We start from the raw sequence: 20938 nt of genomic DNA, 5'->3' as shown, positions 1-20938 counted from the left end.
TCTTACCCTTTCTCTCTTAAACCCTCCACAGTCACACCTACATGATTGTTGCAGTGGTGGGCAGCGTGTGCCTTGTGGTGACGGCTGCAGTTATCATTGTCCTGGGCATTAAGCGAAGAACTCATCTGAAAAAGAAGCATACTCTAAAACGCTTCATTGAAACTGAGGTAAGCACTGTTTGGTGATTATTGCTAGAGGCTTCACTGAAGGAAGCTAAGGTTTGCTACTCGCATACCTTCTCTGAGATCTGATACTCTGCAGTGATTCACTAAGATCTGGTACCATGTAAGGCTTCTTTTCCACGGACAGTTGAACTGTGTGTTCAGCAAGCAGACGTTACCAGGCAGCAGTGAGTAGTGACTAGGCAGCAGCAAGCAGTTATCAGGCAGCAACAAGCAATTACCAGGCAGCAGCAAGCAGTTGTGAGAGTTTGAGAGGCATTTCACTGCCTCTCAACTGCCTGTGAAAAAGAGGCCTAAGTAAGCTAAATGCATTTAAACTTTGGCAGTTCCCATTGTTTTTGAGGGGAATTTATTGTTTAAACTTTAAAGGACCACTAATACAAAAAATTGTAAAATTTAAAATATATGTATATGCATACTTATAGTATAGATGTAAATTTCCCAGATTAAATGCTCTATTTATTATTATTATTATATAGCACCAACATCTTCCTCAGCACTATACAGAGTGTATATAGTGCCATGGCTGGGATTTGAACCAGGGACACAGCACACTATAAATTACTTTTCTCCTGTGTTGCTGTCGCTTACAGTAGGCAATAATAAAGCTGATAGATCTGACAGGTTTTGGATTAGTCAGTCTACTCATGGGTATTTATCCTTTGTCCTTTATTTTTTACAAAAGCAATCCCACGAAAAGGATCTACACAAAGATGCCGGACAGCCTTCCTACTCACATGCACACTATTTTGGCAGTTGAACTAAGCAACTGCCATTCAGTAAGTACTTTTGAAAATAAAGAAAACACAGAGAATCCCCTGTGAGGAGATGTACTAGTCCAAAACCTGACAGATCTGTCAGATTTTTACTGCCTACTGTAAGTGACAGGAACATGGGAGAATAATACTTTATAGTGCATTTTACTCTGGGAGAAATGTACTTCTTATAAGTATGTGTTTACTTGTTTTAAAATTTACAGAGATAGGCTATCATTCATAAAAGGCTGTGCAGTAAAAAAAATCTGGTCGGGAAAATACTGCATTCTGTATTTTAGACTTTTGTGTGCTAATTCATAAAAAAATTCACAGCTGCTGTAGAAGTTCCAGGATTTACTGCTGTCAGTAACATCAGAAGAGTAGCTGCCTGAGTTGTTACATTGCTGTTCTCTGTGCAGAGACAGCATTACAATGCAAGAGGCATCCCAACTTCCCTTTAGATGTGCATGTTTTGTTATACTGCCTCTGTTTGCTCTGAATCTGTCTATTAGTCTTTCTCAACAATCTATTTAATTGACACAGCTTAGAAGAACTTGAAGAAACTTTACACATGGCAGGCTTTGTGATGTGAAATACATCTTAAAAGCAGGAACCCAAGAGGGTAAACTCAGCCTAAGGTATTCAGGGGAAGCCTTGTTTGTTCCGCTCTCACTGCTGCTGCTTGTGAGTCTCCATTAACAACACACAGTCCCACATAGACTTCGCTCTTATTGCTCTCTTATCACCTCTTCAAAGCAGGCAGTATTCTTCCGTGCCATTACCGCCTGCTCTAATCTTTATGAATTGACATTTACTGACATGTGTTGAGGTAATTACCGCACAAGTCGGTAATTTACCTCACTGCTCGGGAATTTCAGCATTTCATGTGGTAACTGCTTCTATGAATTGACAGTTTGCTAAGTGCTTGGTAAAGTCGGCTGTTTTCTGCATTCCCAAATACGGTAATGCTTTATGAATGAGAGCCATAATGCTCCTTTAAATTGTGGAAACCCTGAGTTACGTATATGTTTCTAGAATGTAGTCCTGATATATAGTAAGAACCTCCTGTGCAATGGAGAGAGGAAACCTATCCTTTGTAAAATAATGGTTGTGTTCTGTGTACAGCTGGTGGAACCTTTAACACCAAGTGGAGCTTTGCCCAACCAGGCTCAGATGAGGATTCTCAAGGAGACTGAGCTGACGAAGATGAAGGTCTTGGGATCTGGGGCCTTTGGCACCGTGTATAAGGTAATAATTTAAATATGGGCTCGTTTCCACTAGTGCGGTGCGGAATCGCCTGCATTCCACCGCGGACGAAATCGCATGCGGGTGCGATTCCGCATGCGTTTTTGCCGCGATTTCGCATGCGATTCCGCATAGGTAAGGTATATGCGAATTTAACCATGTCACTGCTGGTGTAAATTAACATTATTACCTATGCGAAATCGCATGCGATTTCGCGTCAAAAAACGCATGGTCACCCCGCATGCGATTTCCCTATTAAGATACATTAGCGGCGATTCGTGCACATTCCTTCTGCACGCGAAATCTGACGGCTCTGCCGTGCAGATTTCTGCCGCTTCAAAAAACGCTACCGCACCCGCAGAAGTGGAAACAGCCCCATCCACTGACATTACCTATGCGAATCCGCGTGCAGTGCCCGCATGCGGATTCGCACTAGTGGAAACGAGCCCTATAACTAATGTATCAAGTTCTCACACCTAGGGCTTAAAGAGGAACTGTAACATCAAAATGTCCCCTGGGGGGTACTCACCTCGGGTGGGGGAAGCCTCAGGATCGCAATGAGGCTTCCCACGCCGTCCTCCGTCCCTCAGGGGTCTCGCTGCAGCCCTCCGTACAGCGGCGACGTAAATATTTACCTTCCCGGCTCCTGCGCAGGCGCTCTGGTGGCTGCCGGCTCCAAAGTAGGCGGAAATACCCGATCGTCGTCGGGTCTGCTCTACTGCGCAGGCGCAAGTCTCCGGCGCCTGCGCAGTAAAGCGGACCCGACGGAGATCGGGTATTTCTGTCTAGTTCCGAGCCGAAAGCAGCCACAGCGCCCCCGCTGGAGCCTGCAAAGGTAAATATTGAACTGACAGTCGGGTCTGTCGCCGGCTGTTCGGAGGGCTGCAGCATGACCCCCGTAGGACAGAGGACGGCGTGGGAAGCCTCATTAGGATCCCTAGGCTTCCCCCACCCGAGGTGAGTACCCCCCAGGGGATCTTTTTGATGTTACAGAGTCTCTTTCATTCACTAAACCGTGCTAACTCATAGCACAGCCGCACAGCCCCATGAAAGATATATTCAGTGAATTGTATATTACAGCTCAAACCCCTCCCCCACATGATGCCCCATCTTACCATTGATTTTTGCCCAGGCTGTGGATGAATGTGCCCTCAGTTTGGCAGTCCTGGAACCTGCTGTATCTGATGCTGTCATTATTTGCACAAAGGTTTATGAAGTGACAGTGAGAGGAATATGGAGGCTGACTTACAGACAGTCCTCAACCTACAAATGACTCACGTTACAAAGTTTCTGAGATACAAACAATGTTGTCTTTATATACAAAATACACATTACTGGTTTTCTATTATATATACCGGTATATATATTTTTTGTTAAATGCTACAGTATTGCACCATGGATAAAAACACTTTAACCACTTCACCACTAAGAGTTTTTTTCCCTTACGGACCAGAGCAATTTTCACCTGTCAGTGCTCCGCCTTTCATTTGCCAATAACTTTATCACTACTTATCACACCAAAATGATCTATCACTTGTTTATTTTGCCACAAATAAGGCTATTTGGAGGTGATATTTGTTTTCGGTAATTACTTTACTTTCTATTCATTTTAAAGGGAAAATAAGGGGAAAAAATACACTATTTCTCCAATTCTATCCCTTACAGTTTTAAAATAAACACTGCCAGCGAGGGTGGATGGGACTCCTGCTGGCTCCATGCCTGATCGCTTCACCTCAAGCACAAGAGAGCCCTAAACATATTTCTTTAAAGGGACCTTAACTGAAAGGGATATGGATGTTTCCTTTTAAACAATACCAGTTGCTTGGCACTCCTGATGATCTCTTTGTATGTAGTAGTGGCTTAATCATACACCTGAAACAAGCATGCAGCTAAACCAGTCTGACTTCAGTCAGAGCACCTGATCTGCATGCTTGTTCAGGGTCTGTGGCTAAAAGTATTAGAGACACAGGATCAGCAGGAGAGTCAGGTAACTGGTATTATTTTTAAAGGAAAAATCCATATACTTCTCAGTTTAATGCCTGGAGGCTAAGGGACATGGGAGACTGGAGAAAACCAGTAAACACTTCTCTAACAGCCCCCGCAATTTCGACTACATCTCTTTTGCAGTGGCAGAAGTAGAGTCTGGATACCAAAATGGCCGACGAGGCCCTGTAGAACTCTCCGCTTCCTCTTCACCGGAAAGGTCTACCGCTCGTTCCCAGCATGATCTTCCTGGCCCATCCAGTGCCCATCCTGCACCCCAACTTGATCTAATTCACAAATTTCAAATTCTCCTAAAAAACTGAGCTGTTGGCAGCTGTCAGGGACATCACTGCCCGGATCAGGGACATCGTCGAGATCAGAGACCTGCATTAAACCGTCTATCTGCTGTTAACATTTTCATACTCTTTTCTCCATTTCAGGGCATCTGGATTCCTGATGGAGAGAGCATTAAAATCCAGGTTGCTATCAAAGTGTTGCGAGAAAACACTTCACCGAAAGCCAACAAAGAGATTCTGGATGTAAGTGGTAATTTATAGTTCCAAACTGAATAATTGTTTAATGCAGAAATAATAACTGAATAAACTGTACAAACATTGTGATCACTGGCTGGCTTTGGGTCAGATCAGGTATTGATTTTGAGGCCACTCTGCATCTTTCCTTTACGGTGATTATTGGAATAATAGACCCTGATGATGCTGGTCGATACCGGTGAAACTAGTCGGTCTAGTCTGGCCATTTGCAGACAGTAGCTCTCTCTGGTGCCCAATCCACAGTCTGGCAACAGATGATATGGAGCAATACTGCATCATATGGGCGACGGAATGGGTGAGATCTCAAAGAAAAAAGGAATTGCATATGGCCCAGGGGGGTGTTATCGGCCATATGTTTAGTGGACTTCATTCCTGTCTGTGGTTTGAGAATTGAAGATAAGCTGGAGCATTCACCGTAAAATCCATCTTCTGTATGCTTTAGTGAGTGTATGTCTCTGCATTGAACTGGGGACACCCAGTTTTAGTGGAAATATTTGTGCTTAAAATGGCATTTGGGTTTTTTAAAAGTTTACACTAGAACTTTAGGTTTACAAATTTATGTGTGTGCAATGGGGGTTCTAGAAAAAAAATCGGTGTAATGGGTATATTAGCTTTTTAATGTTTAAAGGGACTCCGAGCACCTCTCATGGGCATGCCTTTAAGGCAGACGACTTCCATCAAAGTCGTGCTATGACCCCTCTGGAGGAGCCTCTTGCAATGGACGTGTCACTTCCTCTTCCTGCTTCATTCAGTGATACACTTCTCTAACAGAGAAGACAGGGGTGACCCGGAAGTTATAACATAGCCAAGATGGCAGACGCGATTTTTAAATTTAAATCAAACAAAAACTATTTGGTGTAGAACAGCGTCAGGCATCAAATGAAAGAGGAGAGCACAAGCTACAGGATGGTATGCATCTTTAGTACTTTGCAGAACTGGTCGGAGTCTCTTTAAAGAGGTGCTCGGAGTCCCTTTAATTAAAGAAACTAAAGGTTTAAATTACTTTTTCAGTTGGAGGGATTCAAATATCTGAATTTGCATTTTGTTAATATTACTACTAACTGAGAGACCCCTTTGACTAAATTTTTACATAGTGCTGGCCTGCAACTGTTTTATAATTGGCTTTTCTGTAATAATCTGCTGCTATTTATGTAACAAGAGTTCTCTCAATTCTTGTGTTACAGGAGGCCTATGTCATGGCTGGGGTAGCAAGTCCTTATGTATGTCGCCTGCTGGGCATCTGCCTCACATCTACAGTGCAGCTGGTCACCCAGCTAATGCCATATGGTTGTTTACTGGAATATGTGCGGGAAAATAAGGATCACATTATCTCTAAAGATCTACTGAATTGGTGTGTGCAGATCGCTAAGGTATGTACAGAACAGATCATGTAATACACAGAAGTTTCTTATACAGTAACCTCACATTACAGTTCCTGGAGTGATTAATTGGTGCTGTACCATCAATACCACATGAAGTAATTAACCTCTTCAGACAAACTGTGTACATTTTGTGCCTCTTTCCCGCAAACAAGTCATACAGGCACATCCTGTCATTTTGCAGCATGGTGCGCTGCTTGTTCACGGCGGGACTAAGAGGAGAGGGCCAACTGGGCGGCGCCAGTGTGACGTCATACAGCAAGCCGGTTGAGGGGGGGGAGAATAAAGCTATCAGCCATCGCTTGGTCCAATTGATCTGCCTGGTAGATTGCTGGCTGGGCTGCCATCAGGGGTTGCTGTACATGCACTGGATTATCGGCAGAGGTGGTTGTTACCAGCCACCTCAGCTCATGGTGCCTGTTTCCATTACACGTGGTGCGATACAGCTACATAGAAGTATCGCACCGCGGCTGTACTAAAACCAATGCACTGCAATGGAACCGTTTCCATTGCGTTCCGGTTTTGCAGAGCAGTGCGGAGCGATCCAAGATTTTGCAGCATGCTGCAGATTCTCACACGCCCGCATCCGCCCATCCTCTTCTCCAATACAATTCCGCACCACTAGTGTCTGTTTCCAATACAAAATGCAAAGGCAGCTTTTTTTTTCCTTGTTCCTTTGCGATTTTGCTGTAATTGCAAACTCCCATTTAGTTGCACTGAGCGGGACAGAAGTGCAGTCACACAAAGGAGCAATCAGTGCATTTGCAGTTCCAAAATAATTGCATAGTACTAGTGGGAACAGAGCCACATAATATATATCATGGGCGTAACAATCGCCCCTGTGACCCCCACCACTGCAGAGGGGCCAAGAGGCTTTGGGGGCCCCTCCTCTTCCCTCTCCCAAAGTGCAAGTGCAGCCAATTAGCAAAGAAACCTCGCTGTGCGCTCACAAAAAAGTCCCCACCACCTCCTCCCGCCATGCAGAGTAGCGAGTACAATTTTTTCCAGCTTCCAAACGCTGCTTCACAGCAGAACACTCTCTGCTGCCATTCACTGGCTCCTGATCGCGTGACCCTCATTGGGGGAAGTGGGTTTGAGTGCCAAGGGGGCCCCATGCTATCATTTGTGCAGGAGGGCCCTGTTAAGTCTAGTTACGCCACTGATTTATATTATTAAAAAAAGCTTCCTTGTGATCAGCATAACAGCACATGAGCTCTCCTAGAGGATAGTGTATTCAGAAGAAATAAACTGACTTACTGTACTCACTGTGTATGCTTATGTTAGGGCATGACGTACCTAGAGGAAGTGCGGCTGGTGCACAGAGATCTGGCTGCCAGGAATGTATTGGTGAAGAACCCAGCACATGTGAAGATCACAGACTTTGGCCTGGCGCGACTGCTGGATGTGGATGAAACAGAATATCATGCAGATGGAGGAAAGGTAAGATATCAATTACACTGATCCTGATGTAAATAAGCAAATTAGCATTGCTACTAAAAGAGTCAGGACATCAAGAGATATCACTGCACTCTGGCCCCAAAAGTGTGTGCTTGGGCTGTAAATAACAGTTAAAGAAAGAGAAGGGTTCAGTCCAGAAAACTAGCATTATACCAATTTTATAATGCAATATAGAAAAAAATTATTAAAGAATATGAACCACTACAACATTGTTAAAAATAATTAAAAAAGAGTAGCCATGACCTCATGTATACACGATCCATAATAAGCAATATAATCCAATGGAAAATCAAATATTATTAATGCTGGCACTCAGGATGCTCTATAATAGAGCTTTCCTGGACTAAGAACCAGGGTTCAGTGTCTCAGCTAATAAAGTGCAATAGTATGTGCAAAAAACATAATACATCACATAAAGCAAAGAGATATAGTGCCTAATAGTATTACCCATAGACCTAACAGCTATAGAGTGAGATCAAACGTGACCATGTGTGGCCAACGTAAGAGATAAAGATAGCCGAGATACTTACCCGAGCAAGCAGGGTGTAGGTGGCAGAGGTATGGCTGGGTGGGAACCCCCGGTGGACTGGTCCACCGGTATTGCGGCCGTCACTCCGCTTTTTCACAGAGCAGGGGGATCCGTGTCAAAAGAGTCCCTCCTTTTTGTCTTTTCAAGTGCTGGCCCTTTAATCACTTGAGGACCCACCCTTTACCCCCCCTTAAGGACCAGCGTTATTTTTTGTGATCTGTGCTGGGTGGGCTCTGCAGCCCCCAGCACAGATCAGGTTTCATGCAGAGCGATCAGATCACCCCCCTTTTTTCCCCCCTATGGGGATGGTGTGCAGGGGGGGTCTGATCGCTCTGGTGGGCAGGCTAGTTGCGGGGGGGGCACCTCAAAGCCCCCCTCCGCGGCGAAATTCCCCCCTCCCTCTCCTACCTGCTCATCCCCGGTGATCGGGGCTGCACAGGACGCTATCCGTCCTGTGCAGCCAGTGACAGGACGTCCCCTGTCACATGGCGGCGATCCCCGGCCGCTGATTGGCCGGGGATCGCCGATCTGCCTTACGGCGCTGCTGCGCAGCAGCGCCGTACAATGTAAACAAAGCGGATTATTTCCGCTTGTGGGGTAGCCCCCGCCGTGAATTGACAGGAAGCAGCCGCTCGCGCGAGTGGCTGCTTCCTGATTAATCAGCCTGCAGCTGGGTCCTGCAGCTGCCACTTTGCCGACGCACGGTATAAGCGTGCAGTCGGCAAGTGGTTAATGTTGCAAATAACTGCAATAACCAATAGGGAAGCTCATCTCACTTTGCCTCTGGCTACAATTTGCCTTATTACATCTCCTCCAATCTCTGGAATTACTAAATTTTGAACACTCACTGCTGGTAGCCTCTGGTTATGTAGTATGACATGCCTGCCTTCTTTTACCTGAGGTGATTCAGATTTGCTTAAAAGTGTACCCCATGTGACATTATGAGATATGACTAGGCAGTGTTCTTTTTTCTGCCTGAAAGAGGTAACATTCAGGTATGCAAGTGGCAACTTCCCTGTAGTCGGGACTTAGTCCGACTATAGCATAACCCTCACTGGTAAGGAGTTACAGCCACAAAACTCATTCCTGAAAGAGAAGAGCTTTTCAGTGTAGGTGATAGATAAAAAAAAGTCAATAGTTCAAATGTTTTAGCTTTGGGACACGGAAAGACTGAGTCATTGAGAAGAGACAATACAATATTAAATTACGTTTTACATTTTTAAACATAGAATAAAACTGTGGGCTATATACAATTACCGATGATCTACTATTGAAAATTGAGGATTGTAGAATACCGGCAAAATTACCGACATTCTACCATCGGCGTTGCCATGTACCATTTTTACTTGGGTTCTTTTTTAAGGGCCCCTTTCCACTAGCGCGTTTGCGCTAGCTGAATCGCAAAACTGCAAACCGCTAGCGATTTTACAATCGCTACGGTTTGCTTTTTAACATAGGAATCGCGGTAGGTCATTTCCACTACCGCGATTCGTTTTTTACTTGATCGCGATCGCGCCGCGGAGCGACTTTTGCCGCGATTTTGCTATGCAGTGCATAGCATAGCAAAATCGCGGCCGCAAACGGCGGGAAAATGGCGGAATTGCGATTCAGCAATCGCTAGCGTTCAGCGCGAACGCTAGCGACTGCTAGTGGAAAAGGGCCCTGAATGTATGCGTTGTGGGGAAATTAGGAAATCTGCAATGAAAATAGTCTATCTCCTCAAGAGGGATTCTTGGAGTTCTTTCTTTTAAAAACTCTTACTGAATGGCAGTTGCTTAAAGCGGACCCAAACCAAACATTTTTTTAATTAAAAATATTTAGTTGCACCACTCTGACACATACAAAGATAAATAAACACTCCTTCAAACCTATGATCATTTCAGTGTATGCTTTTCACCCTTCTCTTTTCATAACTAGGGATATACAGGGGGCAGCCATTAGCAATTCCTCCTTTGCTGGACACCATCTCCTCCACCAGTTTGCCGGAAAAATCCCGGCAATTTGAAAGGAAGGGAGGGGTTCCTCCAATAAATGTAAAATATTTTATATTTGTCATCATGCAGCTGAAAAAAGGCTGCTATTTATTATTATAATTTAGAAAATAGATTTTATTTCTGAAAAATATTTTTAATTTGGGTCCACTTTAATGCCACTGGAAAAATAGTTTGTAAACTAATGCGAGTGCTGCCCAACATCTAGGTAAAGATCCTTTCCATTTAGTACTTTTTGTAACGAATAAAGGTAATACTGAGAACTCCGGAGGAGATGGACTAGTGTAAGTGACAGCAACACAAGAAAAAGGTAATGCATTGAACATTTTACTCTAGGCCAAATGTATCTCTTATTTATAAGAATTCTTTTTTTTGTATAGCGCTTTTCTCCTGTCGGACTCAAAGTGCTTATGAGGCAGCCACTAGAGTGCACCCAGTAGGCAGTAGCAGTGTTAGGGAGTCTCCCCCAAAGAACTCCTTAGGTGCTGGCTTACTGAACAGGCAGAGCCGAGATTTGAACCCTGGTCTCCTGTGTCAGAGGCGGAGCCCTTAACCATTACACTATCCAGCCTACGGTTCCAATAATCCTATTCTTTTGCCTAAAAAAATGTAATACATCAAAGGTCAGCGCAGGTTTAGAAAGTCATTGTATGTAGGGAATGGTAAATTCTTCACCACAATATATCAAATGCTCAGAGGTAGGTATCCGCCAAACATCAAAAGGGATGGTAACAGGCGGCACCATTGTCTATTGATCTTCGATTGACCATTACATGCGCGCTAATCTTCTGGGGTTCCCTGTTTATGGGCCCCGTATGTGAGTTATCGTTTTTATGTCTACTGCCTTTTAAAGAAATTTTATCTAAATAAACGGGTTACGCTTAGATATTGCCGTTATTGTTTTCCTATATAAATTCCTGAAACTTTACCTCCATACGGATGTCCACTGGATCTTCACAACGTCTGATGTTCCCTGGACGTTATCTGTGACATGAGCCATTTCACAACCTTATAATGTGGGTTGTTGGGAGCTGGTAAGCCTTTTCTAGTTTTGATGTTTGGCGGATACCTACCTCTGAGCATTTGATATATTGTGGTGAAGAATTTACCATTCCCTACATACAATGACTTTCTAAACCTGCGCTGACCTTTGATGTATGCCTGACTTCTGAACTTTTGGACATTGTTCTTCTCAGCGGCGGTTCCATTGTCCCTTGGCGCCGATATATTTGCTACTATAAAAAAATGTAATGATGAAAAATTAGTTGTAGAGATTCCATCAGGGGAATTTGCCCAGGCAATGCAGCTCAAGACCAGTACTGGCTCTTTATCACCTCTGTTCAGCTTGTAATATGCTTCACTCCTGTTTTCCAGGTTCCCATCAAATGGATGGCTTTGGAGTCTATTCTGCATCGGAGATTCACACACCAGAGCGATGTATGGAGTTATGGTGAGTAGTGGTGCTTCATTTATCTGAAATAGTAACTACCAGTGTTGCTCTAACCAAAGTATGGCCTAATAACTGAAAGCTATTATTTGTATCATAGAAGTGTTGAACAGCACACAAAGAAAAAGTCTTTATTCCACATATAGTTGCTAAAGAAATCCATTACTTTGTGTTCTGTGCTTGTTTAGCCAGATCAAAGTGCCTAATTAGTTCTTATCAGTAGCCATGAATAGACTGCAGGAGCTCTGCTGAGGCTGTCTCCTCACTCATTACTCTGAGGCTTAACCCTTTCAGTGCTCCCTGGAAAGTGAATCCAAGTTTAAGGACCATTCCAGCGAAAGAAGTAAGCAGTTAAAATCTGACAGAACCAACAGGTTTTGGACTACTCCATCTCCTCATGGGGGATTCTCAGGGTTTTCTTTGTTTTCAAGAGCATTTCCTGAACGGTAGTTTAACTGCCAAAACATTAAGATGCCAGCCTTCCTACTCACCTGCACATGATTTTGGCAGTTAGACTTAGCAACTGCAGTTCAGGAGATGCTTTTGAAATCAAAGAAAACCCAGATAATCCCCTATGAGGAGATGGACTAGTAAAAAAAAACCTGTCAGTTCTGTCCAATTTTAACTGCTTACTTTTTTCACTGGAGTGGTCTTTTAAAGATTCAGGATGTTTTAGGATTTCCATACATTGTAATGAAGAAATCTTTTCCCATAAAGGTTATCATGCTGTGGCTAATCTTTTAGAGAAGAGAGGAAGTTCTGAGTTTAGATCTCACTTTAAATAGAAGCAAGTCTAAAGAATAAATGTGTTTAGGGGAATGATGTAGAAGGATTGTATATTCAGAACCAAAATTACTTATTGGTTATTTTACTGCTCCAAATGGCTCTGAGTTTAGCTTCTATAGAATATTGTTAAAGATAGTTAGGGGTCCCTGCACTGCTAAGACATCAGATGATCTCTTGAATGTCCATAATAATGGCTGACATTTGACTCCTAGGGGTGACTGTTTGGGAACTTATGACCTTTGGGGCCAAACCGTATGATGGCATTCCAGCCCGAGATATTCCTGACCTCCTGGAGAAGGGAGAGAGGCTTCCGCAGCCACCTGTTTGTACCATAGATGTATATATGATCATGGTGAAATGTAAGTAACAGCAGCCATGGTGCTGATTGTATTGTTTCCTTTGTCTTCATGTTGTCCTTCTGGGAGTTGTCTGCTAACCACCATCAAATGAGGGCCCGTTATACTCGCTGTATGTCCTGTACTGAATAGGAAGAGACGAGATTTAATCCCTGGTCTCCTGTGTCAGAGCTGGTGCTCTTGAAGTGACCCTGACACTGTTCACACTGCATTATTTATACTTACCTGGGGCTTCCTCCAGCCCCATTTGATCGGTTGGTTTTCTCTCTGAAAGTGTGTACCGTCAAAGGTACACTTTAACCTGTAAAAAAAAGCAGCCACTGCTACTAAACCAATCTTTGGGGAGTTTCACCCCCACTTCTTAATCACTGCCTGGAGGGCCATTGTCTAGAAATCAGTGCTTCTTCAGGGCAGAAAGATTGGTCACTTGGTGGAAGGTCTGGGGAATACGGTGTGTGGTAATACAGTGACCCCCAGCGACGTCAGCTTTGTGTCTCCTACATGGCTGATCATTGTCTTACAACAGCAATATATTTCCAGACACTATGAGATTTTAGTGTTGTGATTGGTTTTGTGCTTGCCTCCTTACCATGGGTGAAGAACCTTCAATATCCATCTCTTGGGAAAGCCAACTTTTATTCGGAACAACAGGACCAGTCTAAGTCATTTCTGCCTGTTTATTCAGCCTATCTACAACCTTGCATATCTCTTTCAAAATTCTACTTTATTCTCTCCCTAACAGGCTGGATGATAGATTCAGAATGCCGTCCCAAGTTCCGTGAGCTGGTCACGGAGTTCTCCCGCATGGCTCGTGATCCACAGCGTTACGTAGTCATCAAGGTACAATTATCTCACCACTGTTACAATTGTTGACTAGTAATGCATACTAAAGCACCATGCATGTTGTACAAAAGCATGCCTCTTCCTGGTCCAAACCCCATGATTCAAGATGGCTATGGCTGACAGGAAAGTGACAGCAAATGCATGTTAGTCTCTGCCAAGCAGCCTACGGAGAGGGGAGGGAAAAGGAGGGGCAGGAAGTTCCCCACTGCAATTTACTGAAAAGCACCTGTGTATGTCTTGTATTGAAGACTGAGAGTTGTGTTCTCTACAGTGACATCACCCTTGAAGGTAAAGAATGGCAGCTTCAAGTGTATCTACATTTTTGTTAAATACTGACAAAACATTCTGCACAACCTATTTTGCAATTTATTGTAAATTAACTTTCCATTAAAAAAAGGAACTCCAGTGACATATAGTAGCAGGCGCGGACTGGCCTGGGGGGACGGGGGGCAATCTCCCCCCAGGCCGCCTCTCCTTCAATTATTTAGGGCTGGTGGCGATGGTGCAGTCACTACCACGTGCACAGTGTGCACTGTGAATAATGTATACACGGCTGCCCGCCTGCCCTCGGCCGTTCTAAACCCCGCCATCCGGCTGCGTCACAGGCTGTCAGCCAGATTGAAAACCTTGTGTGCAGCGTGCACCCGGCTTGGGCTGGCTGTTTTTTTCTGCTGCTGCGTGGTCACGCTGAGTCGCAGTCATGACTCTGCCCCATGCACGTGTAGAGCCATTGTAGCTGAAGATACTGCTGCCTGTAATTAGCAGTGCCAGTGTTGAGAGCACGGGAAACAGGCAGCTATCCAGAGGAATCATTGCTGCTGCTGGCTCTGGGCTGCCTCTGCATTCCATGAGATGAGACAACATAAACATGTCCTGGGCTTGGCAGCGGGCGGAGAAGCTGTGGAAGTTGCCTGAGGAGAGTTGAGAAAACTTTCACCTACTGAGAGAGGGGCTGGTCACAGAGGATAATCTGAGAGTGCAGGTGACTGGTGACAGCTCTCTTCTCTCCCTAATTGTGAAGAGAGCTTTCACCAGTCACCTGCACTCTCGGATTACCATAATAAATTGCTTTTTTTTTAGTCATCACCTGAGTGACTGTCAATTCTGCCCATGAATAATCACACCCCACATACAGGCAGGTGGGTGACTTCTGACTCTGAGGGAAGCCCTGGGTGGCCAGGTAGCAGTGAGTGGGCCAGACACCTCCACCCCCTACCCACATTGTTAAACAAGCCCATCTTATATTCAATGCCCACCCCATCATGGTGACTAGATGTGCTCTAAGTAGTGCACAGTGCCCTTAACCTCACCCCAACGCATATACATACTGTGTGGGGGTTTATTAAATTGTGGATACCTAGTCACCTTTAAAGTGTAGCAGAGACGACCATCGTAAAACATTGAATACTTAACTGGGGCTTCTTCCAACCCCGAAAGTACCGCTGAGTTCCTCACAGTCTTCCCGAGTGCCTCCGTTCTTCTGCTAGGGGATCCGGTAATCTGGCTCAGTCACGCCAGTCGTCTCTTCTGCACATGTGCGGCTTTTACGTGCATGCGCAGAAGAGCCCGACTGGCAGGGCTGAGCCAGTTACCAGAACTGATTTTGACTGAATGGAGGATGGCGAGGGACTAGGCGGTGCTTGTGGGGCTGGAGGAAGCCCCAGGTAAGTATCAAATGTTTTACAATGGTCGTCTCTGGTTTACTTAAAGAATATCAGAGGTGAATAAGAATGGGGGGAGCAGGCATGAACAGGGGCAGTCCTCATATCTCTCCCCTATTTCACCTTGTCCCCCCTCTGTTCTATCTTAAATGCTAGGTCCACAGCGCTGGGCTTGCCAGCATGTGTCATTGATCGGGTTCCCTAGCCTTGAGCACTCTGTGCAGGCACATTGAGTCGATTTGGGGGGAGAGGTTGGGCATGAGGACTGCTCCCTGTACATGCTTGCTCCCTGCCCCGCCCCCTCCATTCTTCGTTTTTGCCCTTTTTTCAAGCACCGGCGATTTTCAAAATCGACGTAAAAACCGCTTGTTCAATGATTCTTTATAAGAGAGTTCACATCTGAGCGGTTCGTTTCCGATCTGCTCAGAAAAGCACTGCCTGTACCATTTTAGGCGATTTTTCCTTATGGAAGGTAAAGGAAAAGAGCAAAACATTGTGCAGCAATTGCGTGAGCGTTTTTAAGAATAAATACATTGTATTTATTCTTTTCCGGGGCAAAGGGAGTGAATTGAAAAAGCACTTAGAAAAGCGCTTTAAAAAAAAGAGTGCCGGGAGGGGAAAAAATTGATTTAAAAATTGCAAAACGCTGACGTTTGCAATTTCGATTTTAGATGTGAACAAGGCCTAAGTCAGTGTTTCTAAAACCTGTCCTCGTGACTCCCCAACAGTGCATGGTTTGCAGGCAGCCTCCCCTATGCACAGGTGGGGTAATTGGTGTCTCAGCTACATGGAAGCCACCCAGCTGACACAATAATTACTCCACCTGTGAATAGGTGATGTTGCCTGCAAAACAGGCACCATTGTGGAGTCATGAGGACGTGTTTGAGAAACACTGCTTTAACCACTTGAGGACCCACCCTTTACCCCCCCTTAAGGACCAGCGCTGTTGTAGCTGATCTGTGCTGGGTGGGCTTTGCAGCCCCCAGCACAGATCAGCGTGCAGGCAGAGCGACCAGATCGCCCCCCCTTTTTCCCCACTAGGGGGATGATGTGCTGGGGGAGTCTGATCGCTCCTGCCTGCCGGGTGTTGCGGGGGGGGGGGGCACCTCAAAGCCCCCCTCCGCGGTGAAATCCTCCCCCTCCCTCTCCTACCTGGCCCCCCCTGGAGATCCGGGCTGCACAGGACGCTATCCGTCCTGTGCAGCCAGTGACGGGACGTCCCCTGTCACATGGCGGCGATCCCCGGCCGCTGATTGGCCCGGGGATCGCCGATCTGCCTTACGGAGCTGCTGCTCAGCAGCGCCGTACAAATGTAAACAAAGCGGATTATTTTCGCTTGTGTTTACATTTAGCCTGCGAGCCGCCATCGGCGGCCCGCAGGCTATTCACGGAGCCCCCCGCCGTGAATTGACAGGAAGCAGCCGCTCGCACGAGCGGCTGCTTCCTGATTAATCAGCCTGCAGCCGGCGACGCAGTACTGCGTCGCTGGTCCTGCAGCTGCCACTTTGCCGACGCGCGTTATGAGTGCGCGGTCGGCAAGTGGTTAAGGGCTTGTTCACATTGGGGGCGATTTCAGGGTATTTTAAAGTGCTGGTGATTTTAAAAATCGCCTTAAAGAGAACCCGAGGTGTGTTTAAAGAATGTTATCTGCATACAGAGGCAGGATCTGCCTATACAGCCCAGCCTCTGTTGCTATGCCAACCCCCCCTAAGGTCCCCCTGCACTCTGCAATCCCTCATAAATCACAGCCGTGCTGTGAGGCTGTTTACATCTGTAGTGTCAGTCTCAGCTGCTCCCCCGCCTCCTGCATAGCTCCGGTCCCTGCCCCCGTCCCTTCCCTCCAATCAGCAGGGAGGGAAGGGATGCAGGCGGGGACTGGAGTTCTGCAGGAGGCGGGGAGAGCAGCAGACTGACACTATAGAGATAAACACAGCCAGCTCTGACAAGCTGTTTGTCAGCAGCGTGGCTGTGATTTATGAGGGATTGCAGAGTGCAGGGGGACCTTAGGGGGGCTTGGGATAGCAACAGAGGCTGGGCTGTATAGGCAGATCCAGCCTCTGTATGCAGATAATATTCTTCAAACCCACCTCGGGTTCTCTTTAAAAGCGCTTGTGCAATGTAAGCTTATGTGAGTGTTCTCACATACGCCATGCGCTTCTATTCAATCGCAAATGCGGCTCCTGCACCATTTCTAAAGCGTTTGAGATTTAATAGAAAAGATAGGGAATGCTCTTGAAAAAGCGCTTTGCAAAGCGATTTCCTGAGTGCTTTTATGAATAAATACATTGTATTTATTCATTTCCGGGTCAAAGAGTTCACTTCCTGACTGATGTCAGGAAGTGAAAAAACAAATTCCTCCACAAAAGCGCTTAGAAAAGCGCTTTTCTAAGTGAAAATCACTCTAAAAAGCTTAGAAAAGCGCTTTGAAAATCACTCAATAAATTGCTCATCGCTTGCGCTAGCGCTGCCGATTTATAATGTGAACTAGGCCTAAGTGATTTACTGGGGGACTTACTGAACATGAGCTGGACTTGTTTACTTATAGGGGGAGAAGATTTTGGGGGTTCCTGTTTGTGTTAACCAGCACACACCACTTCTCAAATTCAGGGGAGAGGCTTAAAAGGGTACCAGCGCAGCGTAGAGCTGTTAGTGGCAAGCTCAGCACAAATTCCCTCCCGGAAACTGATGTGTGGCATGTGCCCCCGGTTATGAAAGAGTCTCTCTCTCGAAGAGCGTGTTGGCGAAGCTATTCACCTCTCAACACTGGGCTCTCTCTTCAGCTGAGTAACAGTGTCCCCCTCTATAACTCCTCCAGCGGCATCTATCATTACGTAATGCCACTGTAAGAGAGGTAAAGAGGGGATACGGCTGAAGAGAAATCACAGCAGTGAGAGGGGATTGTCAGACGTTGTAGGTGAAGATTGACCAAGAAACAGATCTCACTCTGATCAAAGAGAGATCTGTTGCCTGCTCATACACCAGCAGACTGATTCCCAAGAGATTTTTGCATGAAATCTCTTGGAAATTTGCCTTGTGACACTGCTTAAATCTCAGGGGAATTGGCCATGTGACGCGGCCTCAGTCACTCCTCCGTTGCCAAGGAAATGGGCCTCTAGTTTGTGGTTTTCCCCCAGGCCAAGAGGTCCCAGTCCTCCCCTGTATAGTAGAATGTAGGGAGTTATTCAGGATACCCACTTTTACATTCCTTATCCTGGTTTCAGCATCAGAAAGGCTTCCTATATGTATTTATTACTGTATGTTGGTTGGTAACTCCCTCCCGGTGATGTTTAGCCTAAGCTGTTTATGAAGCAGAATTCATCCCCCAGTGCACTCTGGGAGACCAGGTGTTATTTCTGCTGGCTTTGGAACACACAGTAAACTAACATTCTGCAGCGATGAACCTGCCAGCAGTAAAGTTGTTAACTTTGAGAATGTAAATTGGATTGAGGAAATATCTTACAATGGGCAAACACTGACTAAATAATTTATAAAGTACTATTGTAAAACAATAAGCAATTGTATTCATTATGTTAATTTAAGTCTCCTCTTTAGTCTGTAGGCAGCTACACTTTTTTTTCAGAAAGGGCATGCTACCTTGCAACCATGGCAACCAAAAGAAAAATTTGATTGCTAGTGCTTGACAGTTGGTCCCCTTGTACCTTGCAGTTCTGTTTTTAAATGAACCTGTAGGAAGCATGTGGACAGCGATACCTAACTAACTACTGTACATTGTCTTTTCCTATTACATGTTACCTAAGCATCTTGACATAGTCCTTTGTCACTAGACAGTGAATCCTTTGTCTGTCTGCAGGATGAAGATGTCATGCCGCAGCCCAACCCCTCCACTCAGTTCTACAGTGAGCTGTTGCGGGAGGTTGGCGTGGATGAGTTGGTGGATGCTGATGAGTATCTGGTCCCCCACCATGGATTCTTTGGCTCGGATGATCCAACACTGGAACCTCGCAGTAGAATATCATCCACACGGGTACGTGGATCAGATTTGTAATAATCACTTTAGGTTTTTTTTTCCAAAAGAAAAGGTCACACAATATCTGTAATAGCTAAATTCCCTAAAACATACATTGCCTTGGGCTCAGTACTCCCTTCATATACACTGCGTAAACACGGTCATTAGGCCTAAATAATGTGCTAAATAATCACCATTTCTACGTGACTAAAAAGGCTAACCAGGAAATTGTTATTTTCACTTAGAGCAGGGGTGTCTAAACATTTTGGATAAAGAGCCATATCACCATTCTTTCTGATTTGCCCGAGGTACAGCATGTCTATTATATTTTGTCAAATAAAAAACATTTCTACAGAAAAGAAACCATATACCATGTGTGTTGTCAGCATGTCCCCTTCAGTGTGCAGTGGCAGCTTCTAATGAGTGGTTGCTGCTGCTTACATAGTGGCGCTGCTTATAAGTGGCTGCTGCTGGCATAGTGGTGGCTGCTGCTGGCATAGTGGCTACTGCTTGCATAAGTGGCTACTCTTCACTCAAGTCCAGATCCATGTCTCTGTTCTTCCTCCTTTTCCGTCTCGATCAGCATTTTCCAGAGTGCCAATAATCACTATAGGACTACAAAAATGGCCAACATATTTTCCATTGTATACTGAGTATACACTCTGGTGGCCATTTTTTTTGTAGTCCTATAGTAATTCCCGTGTAACTACTGGAGAGCAGGGGGGGGGGGGGGGGGGTTAGGTGGCAGAGGTGACACAGGTTGGCCCTAAAAATGTATACATGTGGCACCGCAGCAATGGCATATGAGTCACATGCAATTAACATCTCACAAGGGCCACGTTTAGTCCTCAGGCCAGACTTTGGCCCCCTCTGACTTAGAGGTAGCCATTGTTACTCCTTATCTGAAAATAGTAGATAGTCGCAGTGAAATGCTCCCTTTCCCAAAATCTTTCACATTGGTTCGAATTTAAGTACTGTTGCCATGGAAACTTGCATTGTATAGCGATGAACTGAAGGAATTTCTTGTCTTCAGCAAATGGGAATATTAGAAAAAATAGTTGAAATACTTTAGTTAACCTCTGAATATAGATAACGGCAAAGTGAACAGAAACTTTTCATTGGTCAGTCCAACCATCCATCTGAGGGGCTTAAAATATCAGAGGAGGTGCTTCCTCCTGACACTGGGAGACTTTCCCCCCTACACCTAACAACAGACTTCTTTTTCTAGCGTGTGGCTCTGGAGCAGAAAAAAAATAAATCAATTTAGTCATGCAGTTAAGATATTAAAATACTAATAATGGTTAAATTAGTTTGACTACCTGAGGCTTAATTTTTAAGTGGAATATTAGCAGCATAAGGGTAAATTATCAGCCCTTTTGTATGATGCCTGCAGACAGTTGCTATAAATCTCCTCCTCTCTCTTACAGAGTACAGCAGAGACTCAGATTGATCAGGTGTTACTGGAAGATGCTGCTGAGCCCCTGAGCCACCAGTTGACCCATGAATCATCAGCCAGTGGCTCTGAAGACCTCAGCGATGGGGACTATGTGTTTGATCTGCCACACACCCGAGACAACAGCCTTCAGCGCAGATACTGTGAGGACCCCACGCAGGTCGGAGGAGACATGGTGGATGGAAGGGGGCCAGAAGCCATTGGATTATTATCACCCGTGTCACCGACATATCCTCCAGGTACTAATAATACATTACCAATGACCACTGTTATTCTACAGAATTGCTTCTTGTGGCTGGGTAGACATGTAGGTTAAAGCAGTGGGGGGAAGCTGTGCCCATCTTTCTTCACT

At 45.2% G+C, this 20938-nt stretch overlaps 1 protein-coding gene across 1 annotated transcript in view; it reads left to right on the top strand.

Moving 5' to 3' along the window:
* The window catches only part of ERBB2 (erb-b2 receptor tyrosine kinase 2), a 188202-nt gene that overhangs the window by 159582 nt on the left and 7682 nt on the right, over window positions 1-20938 (top strand). The window contains exons 17-26 of the mRNA XM_068262978.1: window positions 32-167; window positions 2063-2185; window positions 4606-4704; window positions 5901-6086; window positions 7380-7535; window positions 11448-11523; window positions 12519-12665; window positions 13405-13502; window positions 18978-19151; window positions 20561-20825. Of these exons, the coding sequence (XP_068119079.1) occupies window positions 32-167; window positions 2063-2185; window positions 4606-4704; window positions 5901-6086; window positions 7380-7535; window positions 11448-11523; window positions 12519-12665; window positions 13405-13502; window positions 18978-19151; window positions 20561-20825 (1460 nt within the window). The remainder of the gene's footprint in view (window positions 1-31; window positions 168-2062; window positions 2186-4605; window positions 4705-5900; window positions 6087-7379; window positions 7536-11447; window positions 11524-12518; window positions 12666-13404; window positions 13503-18977; window positions 19152-20560; window positions 20826-20938) is intronic.

Source organism: Hyperolius riggenbachi, chromosome 12 (assembly GCF_040937935.1).
Source record: "Hyperolius riggenbachi isolate aHypRig1 chromosome 12, aHypRig1.pri, whole genome shotgun sequence".
Taxonomy (NCBI): domain Eukaryota; kingdom Metazoa; phylum Chordata; class Amphibia; order Anura; family Hyperoliidae; genus Hyperolius; species Hyperolius riggenbachi.
This window is presented reverse-complemented; position numbering and strand designations above follow the sequence as displayed.